The 13,484-nt window shown below is 37.8% G+C and overlaps 1 protein-coding gene across 2 annotated transcripts in view; it reads right to left on the bottom strand.

Moving 5' to 3' along the window:
• BRAF (B-Raf proto-oncogene, serine/threonine kinase) overlaps positions 1-13,484 on the bottom strand; it is a 68,422-nt gene that overhangs the window by 28,057 nt on the left and 26,881 nt on the right. For both annotated transcript variants that reach the window (XM_010566260.1, XM_010566259.1), the window contains 5 exons: positions 13,155-13,257; positions 11,709-11,857; positions 10,467-10,586; positions 1,754-1,913; positions 91-127 (listed from right to left, as the gene is read on the bottom strand). In XM_010566260.1, coding sequence (XP_010564562.1) covers positions 91-127; positions 1,754-1,913; positions 10,467-10,586; positions 11,709-11,857; positions 13,155-13,257 — 569 coding nt within the window. The remainder of the gene's footprint in view (positions 1-90; positions 128-1,753; positions 1,914-10,466; positions 10,587-11,708; positions 11,858-13,154; positions 13,258-13,484) is intronic.

Raw genomic sequence — 13,484 nt, 5'->3', positions numbered from 1 at the left:
GTGTTTTGTAGAAGGAAGCAGAACAAAGGGAAGGGACAGAGCAGTTGTTTAATTAAATATAGCACAGTAGATAGTTTAAATGCTACTTACCTCCCTCTCCTCGTAAACCCTGGTCTCTAATCAAGTCCTATAAATAAAAAAAAAATTTGTGTTTAATTTAGGTATTATCATTTACATTCCAGAATCGAGATTGATCAAATTGAGAATCCATAACCTCATATGTTGTCCATGAAATAAAAGTTGTTCCCTACCTTGGCTTACTAATAGCAGTGACTCCAAAGAACTATTTATAACAACTACTAAACTTTTCAAAATTAGTTGCTTCAATACAGCATCTCTCGGTAGTAAAGTGAAATGCACACCACCCAGACTAGATGCTGACATGAAAATATTGATTTAAACATGCAGTTGGCCAAAACGCATGAAGAAATATTGAACTAATCATTCTAGTTACAGTGTTTGTGGCACAAATTATTTGAACTGTTATATCAGAAGCTAGGACACCAATTTCCTGTACTGAGGTACATCAGTCAAATGAGTTCTGCTTCATTTTTTCTTGTAACAAATCACCTCATTTGCATAGCCAGGCGCACTCTGTTCTTCTCAGAAAAGACTAACTGCAAAAGGTTTCCTTCACTTGCAATACATTGTGAACTAAGAGTATCTTTTACAACATATCCAGACTAAAACCAAACTACACTAAGGATTTTCTAAACAGAAGAAAATTAGAAAATTCTAGCAGTCTCCCTCTGTATGTCCATTTTCATCTTTTTTTGATTACACAATTATTTTATTCCTTTAAACACCTGCACTGCTGCCGAACACACTGGTCCTCCCTCTCAGATGCATCACTGCCATATACCATATGCAAATGTCTACGCAGCCACACTCTTAATACTCAACTAACATTTCACCTTTCGCTCAGCTCACACGCAAAACAGATTTTGTGCCTCAGAGTCCAGGCAGACTTCAAGACTGCTCACCTGACAAATGACTAATTTCTAGAGAGTAGACTTAAGGGTAAAATACAAGCTGTATAAGTTAGCAAAATTAGAAAGAGGTTGTTGTGACCAACATATTGAAAGGTCCTAGCTGGCCTTATACCTGATATCAACCATTATTATTATTATTTACAATTCTGCATCCATAAATTTCAAAAACGTGGAAAACAAGTTAAGTGTAGCAGTTTCTGAACACTCCAAAAGAATGCTCAGAACAATATACACTGGGATCTTGAAATCCTAAGGAACATTCAGTAAATCTGAACTCAGCTTACAGCAATAATTTAATTTTCTTCAATGCCAGGAATGTTACTTGAATTACAAATACTAAAAATCCCTGTCCTGCATATAAAGAAATATGCTTAACACATAAAACGGTTTGCAAGAGTGGTTACTGGCTCTCATATTCTTAATGCTGTGGTGCAGCTAGCTTTGGGACTTACTTAGTCCCAACGAGCCTTGGGACTAACAACAAAAAAAAAGAGCAGTCGTTTGTGGTAGACTGTTTCTTTGAAAATGAAAGCACAGGACTTTCAAAAGGCAGTTTCTGCTTTTGGAGAATGGGTTATTTGCATTCTTACAGCTCTCGATAGCAAAAATGTCTTCTGTGGGATCTATGAAGACTCTGACAGACCACCAAGGATTAGCTTAGAACCAAAGCGCTCGTGTACACATGTTAAATTTAACACACTGATATTCATAAGGGAAACATCAAGTCTACTATTCCTGATCCAAACATTATTAATACTTACATCAATATTGACTGGCTCGATTGTATTGATGTGAACATTGGGAGCTGAAGAGGATCGGTCGCGTTGCCCAAATTGATTCCGATGGTCTTCATCTGCTGGTCGGAGGGGCTGTGGGATTGGAATGGATTTTGAAGGAGAAGGACTAGGGAGAATTGGTGGTCTGAGAAACAAAGTCAAGGAAAAAGAGGATTTAGGTCTACAAATGGCTTCAAATACTGCATAGTGGGTGTGGTAAGTCCTTTTCAACTATAATAATACATATGTTAAAAAAAAAACTGATCTAAAGGCCTGCATAAAAACAATTTATAATGAACGATCTCTACTCCCCTATGATCAATTGAAACAACTCTCTGCTGTGCAAACTACCTAATTACATGGCTGTGAAGTGTTCTGAGTTAAAACAAAACAAAAACCTTAACATTACCATACCGAAATAGTAATAATAAATCCTGATCTGAAAAATTCATGTAGCCCAACATGCACTGAAGATAGCAAGATATTCTGCAGTTTCCTCACTTCAGAGTTAATGCAATACACTCTTTAATGGCAACCCATCAAGAACTAAAAATGCTTAACATCTTGCATAAAAATTACAGTCAGAAGATGTGACAAAACAAATTGTATTGATAGGATTATTGTTCAATGAAGAAAGACTAAAAATTACATACTGGTCACTCAACATAATTGATTAATATTATGGCCAATATAATATGAATTGTTGATACTAAAAATAAACATATCACCTCTTAACCTTTAAGAAATAACTTTAAATAGTGCAACATTCCAAACGTTATTTACAGTGCTACAGTTAGGCAATGCAATAGATTTGACTTGAAATATAAGTGTCTAGATTATACAGACAAATTTTCTGAAGAAATGCAAATGCTGCCAGTCACAAATGTAGATAGTCTTTAATTTATGGTATCATGAATCATATATTTAAAAGACAGAAAATCTAAACAGTTGCTTTTTCATTTGCAAGAAGGCAGAATGTCACTTCTTTGGCTATCCATTTATTTTGTTAAAATACAATAAATTGGCATTTCTCTCTTACTCAAGTCAAGGTCAGTCACTGTTAAGTCTAATGATTCAATTTAATGGATATAAGGCAAAGGGTCAATGAGAAACATTTGCCGCCTTTGTAGAAAAAAACCCTTTATGTTAAAATATACATGATCTCTGACAACAAGGTTTTTAGAACTTACAGAAAATACAACTCCTAGGAGAGGAGCAGAGTCCTCCAGTTGTTCAGTTACTCATGGGTTAGTTACCATGCCCACAAAGGCAATGTCCACTGGGAGAAGCCCCAGAAATAAACCATACAGCAGCATATAGCAGCAATAGGTCCTGGTGCTGCCTCCTGTAAGTGAATGCTCCTTGGCCTCTCCAAAGATCTTTAGGGGCAACTGTTACTTTCAACAGGATCTCTTGACATTTCTTCAGAAACCGGTCTGCTTTAAAGACGATTAGTCTACCTTTCATTGAAGGGTTTATACAGTTTGGCACTGATCCCAGAACTCAGTGCTATCTGTATCCTAAGTTCCTGTCATCTTTTCCTTCCTGGCCAACAGTCCCACAATTGAGAATGGCAAATCAGTGCTTGCAAATTAATTCAACAGTCTAGAAAGTCTTGTAATAAAATACTTAGATTATGTTTGGGAAGTGGGGCAGGGGAAGAATAGATGGGGTGTTTAACACTGCTCAACTTTTCTCTAAAAAGTTACCTATTGTCACATGACAGAATATAAATATTGGGAAGATACTGGGAAGCAATAAACTGAAACTGCCAATAGACAAATCTCTGAAAGAGGGCCTTGGACAGCCCAGCATTTCAGAAGATTCTCAGAATTTCAGAACTATTTTTTTAAAATGCAGCTGATGTACATATTCATAAGCTAAAGTTTTCATTCACTGCTAACAAGTGCCTTTGGGTAAAATCTTTTCTACTGTAGATGAGGAAGTTTTGAACTCCTGAACATTTTTGTAAGGAAATCATGCAACTAGAACCCACATCAGGACATGCGACACTGCACAGCTACAAGTGCAGGACTTGGTTGACATTCTAAAGCACTGTATTTCCATGTTAAGGCAAGCATGTCAGATGCTGCACAGAAGGATTTCAGAAGAAAAAGCCTGAAAAGTGTCTCAGTCAGGCCAGTACTGTTGGGATAGCTAACTCCCTTCTCCAACTTCCTGAGAGCTCTCAGTAATAATGAAATTAAGGGAAATGTGTAACAACAAACATCAGATCATTGCACTAGGAGTGACAGTGAGACAGCATTTGAGCTCTGCCACACAAAACCAGAAGCAATCAGATTTTCTGTGATCATGAGTAAGCCAAGGGAGAGAAAACCAAACTGCAGAAATATTGTTTCAATTACATCCTCCTTTGAGTCATAAATGGTCATCTGGTAAGGGAATCTGCAAATACTTCTGTATTTCTGGTCACAGGTCATCATGCCCATCATGCTGCTAGCACAGATAGCATGCTATGTCATACCATGTTTGAAAACAATTTGAATAGCTTTTTCTACTCATTAAATTCTAACTGGGGGAAGTTCAGATCTTTAGAAAACAATCACAGGCTGAGAAAGAACTCTCTTTTTTTGGAGTCTCTAAACTATTATCGGGAGGATCTCTGAGCTTTAGACACCAAAGAATCCAGAGATGGGAATCTCATGAGCAGTTAGCTGTGTGCTCCATCTATACAATCAGGATTTCATTAATGGGTGTCCTTAGGACACTTACAAAAAGGTAGGTTATTTTTGCTAAATGGAAATTTTCTTGAAAAAGTTAACTAGTAAAGAGAAAGACATAAGCGGTTTGCTAGCCAAGGTGGCCTACTGAGATCACAAGCCCAGAAGAGATTACCACCAGCCTCTGCCTGTGTGGCAAAAGCTGTATCTTGATCTGCATCAAGATCGTGATTTACAGAAAACACATCACCACAAAGAATGCAGCAATCCTCTTAGCTACAAAAGCCTGTTCTTATAGTATTCCTAAATTTTAATTACTCCAGGAGGGTAGAAGGCACACTGGAGCTAAAAGGACCAATCATCATTATTTGGAAAAGGGTGACATTGTCTATTCCAGTCAAGTTACAAAACTAGTTCTGTAGGCTATGCAAACATTGTGCCAACATACATATTGTCAAAAAAAACCCCCAACCCCAAAAACCCAAGAAAACAAGAGGACCAGAACACGACTACTGCAAAGAACTGTTTACTGTGGCATACATGTACAGCAGGCCAGAGCTTAAACGAACAGCAGTTTAAATATCAGAATCCAAGTTTCTGTTGCTCCTGTGGCCTTTGTAAGCAGTTAACAGCCAACCTGCTAGCTAGAGGAGACCTTCTACAAATAAGAACGTCAATATTCTGACATATTAGAGAGGTTATACCACCTCATCTTGCACACTTTCTTCCAGCCTCTTAGATGAGGGTATTCCTTTAACAAACGATTCTCAGCTTCCCAGGCAACAAGCTGATAAGAGTTGTCAAATCCCAATTTAATATGTTATAACCTTTTCTGCTAGTATGACAGAGCATGCTTTTTCCTTGGACCACATATTTGGGATAAGCACACTGTTCCCTCCCTTTTTATCAAGACAAAATAGAAAAGAGGTTTTGTCAGGAGACAAGAGTAATTGCAGACAGATGTACATTTTTACCCCTTGCCAATCACAGCAAGTGCCAATGTGTCTACAAAATTGGGTCCACGGGAAAGAAGAAGGTAACTCAGAAGAGTGCCCACACTTGCTAAGTTTTATATAAACAAACAATTTTATAAAACCTCTGCCGGATCTTAGAACTTGCAATGACAGAAGTTAGTTTACTTTACAAATTAGTTTACAAATACAAAAGAAAAATTTAATACAGATTTTACTCAATTTCCTTTAACTCACCAATGTGATATTTCATACATTTAAGAGCTGGTCTACTCAGGAAAGATTTTTCTTAAGAGTGTTGGTTAGGCTTCAAGATTTTTATGCTTGGATTTTTATTTTGTTGTAGTTTGGCAAATACTTAAACTGAAAATTCACATTCACCTAGCTTCAGTTATAGGGTGTGCCATTTCCCTTTTAAAATGACAGCATCTCTACTAGATTGAGATTTTTCTTCTCCGCCTCCCAGTCTGAACAACTGCATCTCAGTTTAGCCACAGGGCTCAGTGTAGTACACACTATCCACCTGGTAGACTGCACACTCATACCAAAGCCAAACCTATTGCAAGCTAATATGCATACCAAGGCTTTTTTTGTTTGTTTGTTTACACCAGAGTATGATTGGCTTTGGTTTTTGTTACTGCTGTTAATGAAGAACACAGCGCACTTCCATTTTCAAGCAGTTTCTAAGGACTGCTAAGGATCTGGGATACAATGGTGTTTCTGCTCCACTAGCAAGCAGGTAATCTGTAAATTTTGGAGGCCGAACATGTTCTAATTTAATTATTGTGGTACTCCATAGACATTGCCAGAAAACAAAGTAATTTTTTTCTTACCCCACCTCTGCAGCCTGGAAATCGTCAATAAGCCCAAATCAAATGCTGACTTGAGGAAAAGGATAGCAGTACAAGTTTGTAACTACAAGCTAGAGAAGATCACTCTTACAGCATCCTGTGAAGTCAGTCTAAAAGCATCATGGGACAGATCTGTAACAGTCATAACTTCATACGGATTAGTGCATTTTTCCATACCATGACAACTTGTTTTCATCCATGTTGTCTTCTAGGTATAAAACAATTGCCAGGATTATCACAACAGTGTGCATTTATACTGGCCTCTGGGCCCAGATCAAAGCTTAGCAATGCTTTCCTAAAATTTCCGATAGCTTCATATACCAGGGGCTATCAAGAGAACCCCCACAGCTGTCATTACTCCTCCAAACCAGGTTGCAGTTCACTAGCATGCTTTTGCAAATAAAGTCTTGGGGACCAAGAGGTTTCCTTCACCTGCTGTACAGACTGCAGATGATTTTTCTAAAGATTCTGGTAATCAAACTGGATATTGTAGTAAGTTTGCTAACATTTACATTGAGTGGTCTGGAAAAGGTCTGGTGCCCGAATTTTTAGGGGAAAAGGTCATCATTGTTTTATGCAATGAAACACAAAGGTTTTGACCACTTAAAACATACAGGGATCTAAATGGTGTTGTAGTACTAAATACAATATTATAAGACTGTGTCTTTATTTCCTTGGCTTTTCAGAAGCTTTTCTAGACATATAAACATCTTCAGCTGAGGCAGAATGATCAGTGAACATTTGGAAGACAGAAAGGAAAGCAGAGGTGTTTAATCACAGGCTGGAGCCTGCTCTAAGACAGGGACTGGCAAGCTTCCAAGAATGGTGCACCAGACAGTCCCCCTTTCTTCCTCAAATTTAGAAGATCAAGCATGTTGGAAAATGTTGCTTTTCAAAGAGCCAAGATGTTGCCAACCTGCTTACTTGCAGTGTTCTGCCCCAAGCAAAGCAGAAACTCTCAGTTTCTATCGAGTCCAACCTGCCTCTGTGCTACTCAAATTCTGACCACGCACCCCCTTACCACCCACTCCACAGGTTACTTACCCTGCCATAACATCTGCCTCATGAGTTTGCTGAGTTTTGCCCAACATCACAACATCTGAGAGAACAGGTGGAAGTTGAAAAAGACAACTTTGGAATATTCTGAATAGCTAATCTCTCTCCTTTTCATATATCTGTAAGATCCAGGGAACTGGGTTCACAGAAATTCTGTGCTCATATTTTACGAGCAAAGATACAGAAGAAACTTGATATGATAGTGCAATGAATGAAATGAATACAATGTATTATATATAGTTTGCGTACTTCAATTTTATTACAAATGGCTATTAGGGAGACCTACACTTTAGAAATTCTTCCCAGTTAAGTGCAGATTATAGCTAAAATGACTGTTTTGGCACAACAGGATAGTGCAAACTGAAAAAACTAAAATGGGACAAGAGACCTAATGTGGAGGCTGGACACATTTTTATAAGGGGTTCAGAAATGCGCAAGTGGGACAGTATTTGCTCCCTTCTCTTGGGGAAGAACATCTGGAGGGACTGCCTGTGGCTTACAGTTGGAAGAATGAAAGGCTACAGGACTGGACTGCTTTAGGATGTTACACATGAGCAAAGTGAAACAAAGTTCTCCAGCATGTTTAGCAGCTTTTGCATCATGTCCAATGGTCTTTTCCTTTATGTCCCTTTCTCTTTCCAACTTCTCCATTTGATCTCTTGAGAACTTCTCAGCATGTCATACACGCCTTTGCTCTTGAGCTTGTCTTGCAACACAAACTCTTCCTTCCTTTGAGCACTTTGCCTGCTGCTGGAATCCCTTCACAAGGCTAAAGATGAAGAAGGATGTTTGCCTTGTCTTTCCTCATGTTTACCAAAAGATTAGTAACATCCCTTCTTCTGTGGGCTGTGCCATGCAAGATGCTAGGAGAACAGAGAAATGAAAGGAACAATTATTAAACTAGTAACTCTTAATAAAGCGCTAGTTCCTCATATTTTCAATCCCATTGCCCAACTCTCAAATTTCAATCCCTTAATCTCTTCCCATACAAGATAACCTCAAATGTCAGACCTTTTTTTTTTATTCCAGCTGAACTGTTGTCCCATATGGTAGCAGTACCCTTTAACAAAACCACGGGTAAGTATATGTTTTCATAGAAAAGGCCTGCATCTTTTTTTTTTTTACTCTAAAAAAAATTGAGATAAATTAATATTTCCACAGTTATGTCTTTAAAAAGCAGAGACGTATTAGTAAAGAAAGGCAAAGGGTAACTGGAGAAAGGTATGGATGGTGCTATGTGCTCATACAATAGCATCTGAGCTGCTTCTGGAAAAGAAATACTACAAACATAGATGCTTGGGGAAAATGCATGACTTTGTAACATGCATACTACTTATGAACACCAGCTGATAATCATAAACGATTTTCAAAACAGAATTTTGAAGGCATGATGTATGCTTTTTTTTTTCCCCTCCATTGAATAATGAGGTGTACAGCAAGGCAAAAAAGCAAAAAGTAGAAAGCTAGAAACCGTTTACAGCTCCTGCAACCACAAACATTTACAGATGCGACACTTAGGAAAAGCTCCTTAACCTCAACTGGCAAGTATATTTAAATGTTAATATTTTTATATATGTGAAGTTAAAAACCTTAAGGCATTAACCAGCTTTGGTCTCAGTTTTTCCTTTAAGTTTTTACTTCACAAAACTAAGACTGCCTGAAGTAGTGCATGTATCAATTAAGTTAATCCATCCTGTCGTATCTTTCGAAAACTGGTAAGAAAGCACAAATGTGAGGCAGAGGCAACTGGAAAGTAGGAAAATTTAGCATATACTAGTATTAGGATTGGGGTATATAGTCCCTTTGGCATCTGCAGGCATTTAACAGTTGCTATGAACAAGTTTCTTCACAGATTAATAGTTCTAGCATGGTTATAATTTCAGCTGTACCATAAGAAAGGCAGAGCCTGCTTAGCTTAGAGAACCTCAGCAACAGCCCTGTCCACAATCTGCTGTACTAACATCCACGGGATATAGAGGCAACATTCACTACTTGGAAGAGGCACTTCAAAATTCACTTGAAACTGCACAAAATAGTACAAATAAGAACATCACCTCTCTTTATACTTACCAAATGAAGTTCCCTCTGCAGGACTGTCAGTCTATTTTCCTGGAAGGCATCATATTTGATCTTTCGTAAAATAGTCTTGGCTGTCCAGGGAATTTCTCTTCTAGTTAGAGTCCATAGGTGCCTGTGTAGCTTCCAGATGTGTTTCTGCTTTAGTCTGGGCACAATGCTCACTATTCCAAGAGAGCCTCTCTGTCAAATTCAGCTCATCTCCATGCAGCACACATGTCCTAGGAATGTTTTTCTGAAGGCTTTTGTATTTGGTGTTCTTAATAACTCTGCATCAGGTTTCTTGACTTTGATACACATCCTTGAGTTACTCTTTCCTGGAGATTTGTTCAACTATCTACTAGTGCTGGGTGGTGGCAGTGATCTCTTAGCTACTGGGAACATAACCTGAATATGATCACTTATCTCCTCACAGAGACAGGGTCCAGAATCTTTGTTGGAAATACAGGGGATGGAGGCTGTGGTAACTTTTAGAAGTCTAATTTTACAAAACCTGGATCTGCAGCAAATGGATGCTATGAGTATATCCCAACATCTAAATAGGAGGAAGATGGCTGGTCTGGAGGACACTAAAGCAATGGGTATGTGGAAAAGCTACTAAAGCAGTATTAGGAACCTGGAATTGGCATCTGTTCACACCAATCTTATGGTGGCGTGGCTTATTCCGAAACAGAGGTATGTCACTTCAAGGCAAATAAACTGTAGTTTGATAACACAAACTAAAAGAATTTGTGAGGATATAGTTTTGGTTTGTATTAATTTTAAGTATAAAATCTTTCCAGTTTAGACCAGGTCTCAGCTACAATGCAGAAGAAATCAGTTTAACAGGTAAGGCCCCAATTCTACAGACACTTATGCACATGTTTAACTTAGGTTACTACTGATTTATATCATTCGTGTTAATGAAAACATTCACTTCTTTGAAGTTAAGCATAGGTGGATATATTTGCACGACAAGCCAGATTACAAAAACGTAGAGAGAGTTGCAAAGCAGTATTTTGAGTGTTTCTAAGCATATAGTACTGAAATGTTATGTTATTAAACAGCAGGAATAAGGTCATACCCAACAGAATCTGAGGGGGGCACTGAGGGGTACGATCCAGATGCTGGGGCGGTGTCTCCTAAGGAGGCCTCCTCCTGTGATATGGGGTGATGTTCAAAGAACTTGGAGACAAACAGCAAACTGTGAGACAAGAACAAAACAAAACAAAAACCTAACTTGTGCAAAACCCAGAAGCTTCACAATATAACACTCAAAGATTGAAAAAACCCCCACCAACAAACCAAAAACAACCCCTCACTGATCAAATTCTAAATTTTAAATAGACTACATGAACATTAATCTACAAGATCTGTTAAAAATATTACTTAAAGGATCAAAAGATCATGCCTTAAACATACTTTTGCAGAAAGTAATTTTTTAATCTCTTAGTTGAAATTGCAAACATCTGGTTCCTCAAGAATGCACAACTCATACCTATATGTTGAGTACACAAACTTATTTTAATGTTTGCACCCATGCAATGCCAAAAACCAAATGCCAAATGGATAGAACTGTTGTCCATAAGCCCTGAGCACAAACTCTAGAGATGCCCAAGGAAACAGTTACAAATACTGACATAAACAGAAATTAAATTTATTCTTGGGGGAAAAGCTATCATTTTAAGTGATTCCTTACATGAAAGTCTATTTAAAAGACTTAATAGCCTCTGCTGAAACCGATCAAATAGAACACAGAGCCAGTTTACACCAGATCCTTAACCTACTTCAAAGACTTACACAAATAGATCAATAATTAAATTCAAGAGCACGTGACTGTTTGGGACACTCTCTTATGTTTCTTACTAATGGATTTATCTTCAATCACTGTAAAACCAACTGCAATTTCATCATATTAAACTAGGGTCTCTTAACATTTTTTTCCAGGGTGAAGAGAACAAACCCGCATCTAAACTCACATCTAAACATTTAAACAGGGCCCTAGCCATCACATAATAAAGAACCAGTTTTGATTAAGAATAACAACTGTGAACAATGAGAAGTCTGTCTGATACAGTCAAGTGCTCAGCCACCCCATTCATGCTTCAAAGAAAGCATTTCATAGTCCAGCAAAAAAATATGAACTGGTTGTCTGAGTTAGCACAGAAAGAATATGAATTATGCAGTCTCACAAGAACAGTTCAACTCCTGTATCTTTTTCAGGCACCTCCTCTGACTTCCTGAATTACAGATTTAACATAAGAAATCACTGACAGTTGTAAGCTTAATAAAAGGCTCAACCTTAAAACCAGTTGTGATTACTTACTCAAGTTGGTCATAATTAACACACATCAGTGGCACTTCTGTACTACAACGCTGGTGAAATTTGTAGCCACATGTCTGGCACCGGAATCCCTGGAAAAGCAGCTTTCGACAAAAGTCGCAGAATGCTAACGTGAAGAATGTTTTTCGTACCTACATTGTCAAAAATAATCATAATTAGAGACCTTCTGTAAGCCTAAGAATAGGCTATTTGCTTTTATCTCCCTCAAATACACGTACAAGCCTCTTTTTTGATGCTGGAGCTACCTTTTTATATAGCAAACAGATTTAACATAAAAGATTGACTCCTTTTTGAAATAGTCTTCATGCTTTAAAATTTTCTTTCAACTATTTATCGGAATGAATGCTTCACTTCACTAGCAGTAAGAAAAACAGCAACAAATCTGAAGCAAAACAGCGCACTATTATCATGCTAGAGACAAACATTCAGAATTTAATTGGATACAGCCTATAAAAACAAAAGCTGCTGAAAGATTATCTCATCTTCTAATTTTTCCAGGAGCCAAGTGACATTTCTATTCAACACTCACAGGACTGGAAATACTCACATGGCTTTTATATATGGCTTTTCTATATGGTTACATATATAGTTGTAATTTTGACTACTGAAACTCAGAAACATTTAAAATTGCAAATGGGTGAGCATAAATTATCCCTATTATGGGGGGGGGGCGGGGGGAAGAGATTTAGTTTCATTTTCAAATTCAGCAATACTTGGCATAAAAACATTCTAGTTGTATTACTACAGGTAATAATAAAAATTTCAGAAGGATATAAAAAAACGTTAAACCTACTAGACTTTCAGCTAACTAGCCATAGCCAAACCAGCTTAAGTAAAATAGTTTAAATAGCTTGCAAATAGAATTTTGTTTTTTTTATCTAAATAAAAGGTCTTTCTTCTCAATGTGACAAACATTATTTCCAGGATTTGGTATGTAGCTGGAAATGTTTAGATGAATTATGTTTAGCAGCTTCCATTTACTTGGTGCCTTATCAGGTCAAAACATATTTGTGCACTAGCATCACTGATGATGTCAGCACCGCTCTGGGAATAGTTAGTTCATTAGTTAATTGCTGCTGCAGAGCCAGCAGGGAGGCCCAGAATACATTTTATAGATACAGCAATACAAAAATAGTAGATTATTATTACAGCTCTGCAATGCAGTGCTGATTTAAACCCCCTACATTTATAGATTTTAGAGGGTGTATTCCATCCAGACATGAAAGTTTTAAGGGTGATCAAGTACTCCAACATGACTTACTTCGATTACTTATCTAATTCACTTAAGCTATTGTGATTAAAAACTTCTTTGGCAACCCCCACCACATCCCACAGATACAAAATATTATTCAAAGTTGTAATATGAATTTGAAAGTACAAAGTTGATTTAACCCTACTCAACCAGTACACACAAAAAACAGTACATACAAAATTGTGTGTCGTGAGTGGCACATTCTCCAAGACCTCCACATGCAACTCCTCTCCTGTGAGCCAGGAAATGTCAGTGTCCCAGCCAATTGGCTTCTTCTCTCTAAAGTGTAAATAAGCCTTTCGTTAGCACCGGTGCACAAGCCCTTGCAGGTCTCCTGCTGAAGATGTGAGATCAGGTAGAAAGTTGCACTGTGGGGGTTTGCTACCCAGTCTCTAACTGCAGGAAACTTTAAAGGCAAGACATTAAGCTCAGCACATACCAAGGAAAGCACACCTTCCCTGGACAAACTACGTGAACAAAATGCACTTTTGCAATCAGCTCCAATA

This window comes from Haliaeetus leucocephalus, unplaced genomic scaffold, assembly GCF_000737465.1.
Source record: "Haliaeetus leucocephalus isolate CR32 unplaced genomic scaffold, Haliaeetus_leucocephalus-4.0 Scaffold206, whole genome shotgun sequence".
Lineage (NCBI taxonomy): Eukaryota > Metazoa > Chordata > Aves > Accipitriformes > Accipitridae > Haliaeetus > Haliaeetus leucocephalus.
This window is presented reverse-complemented; position numbering and strand designations above follow the sequence as displayed.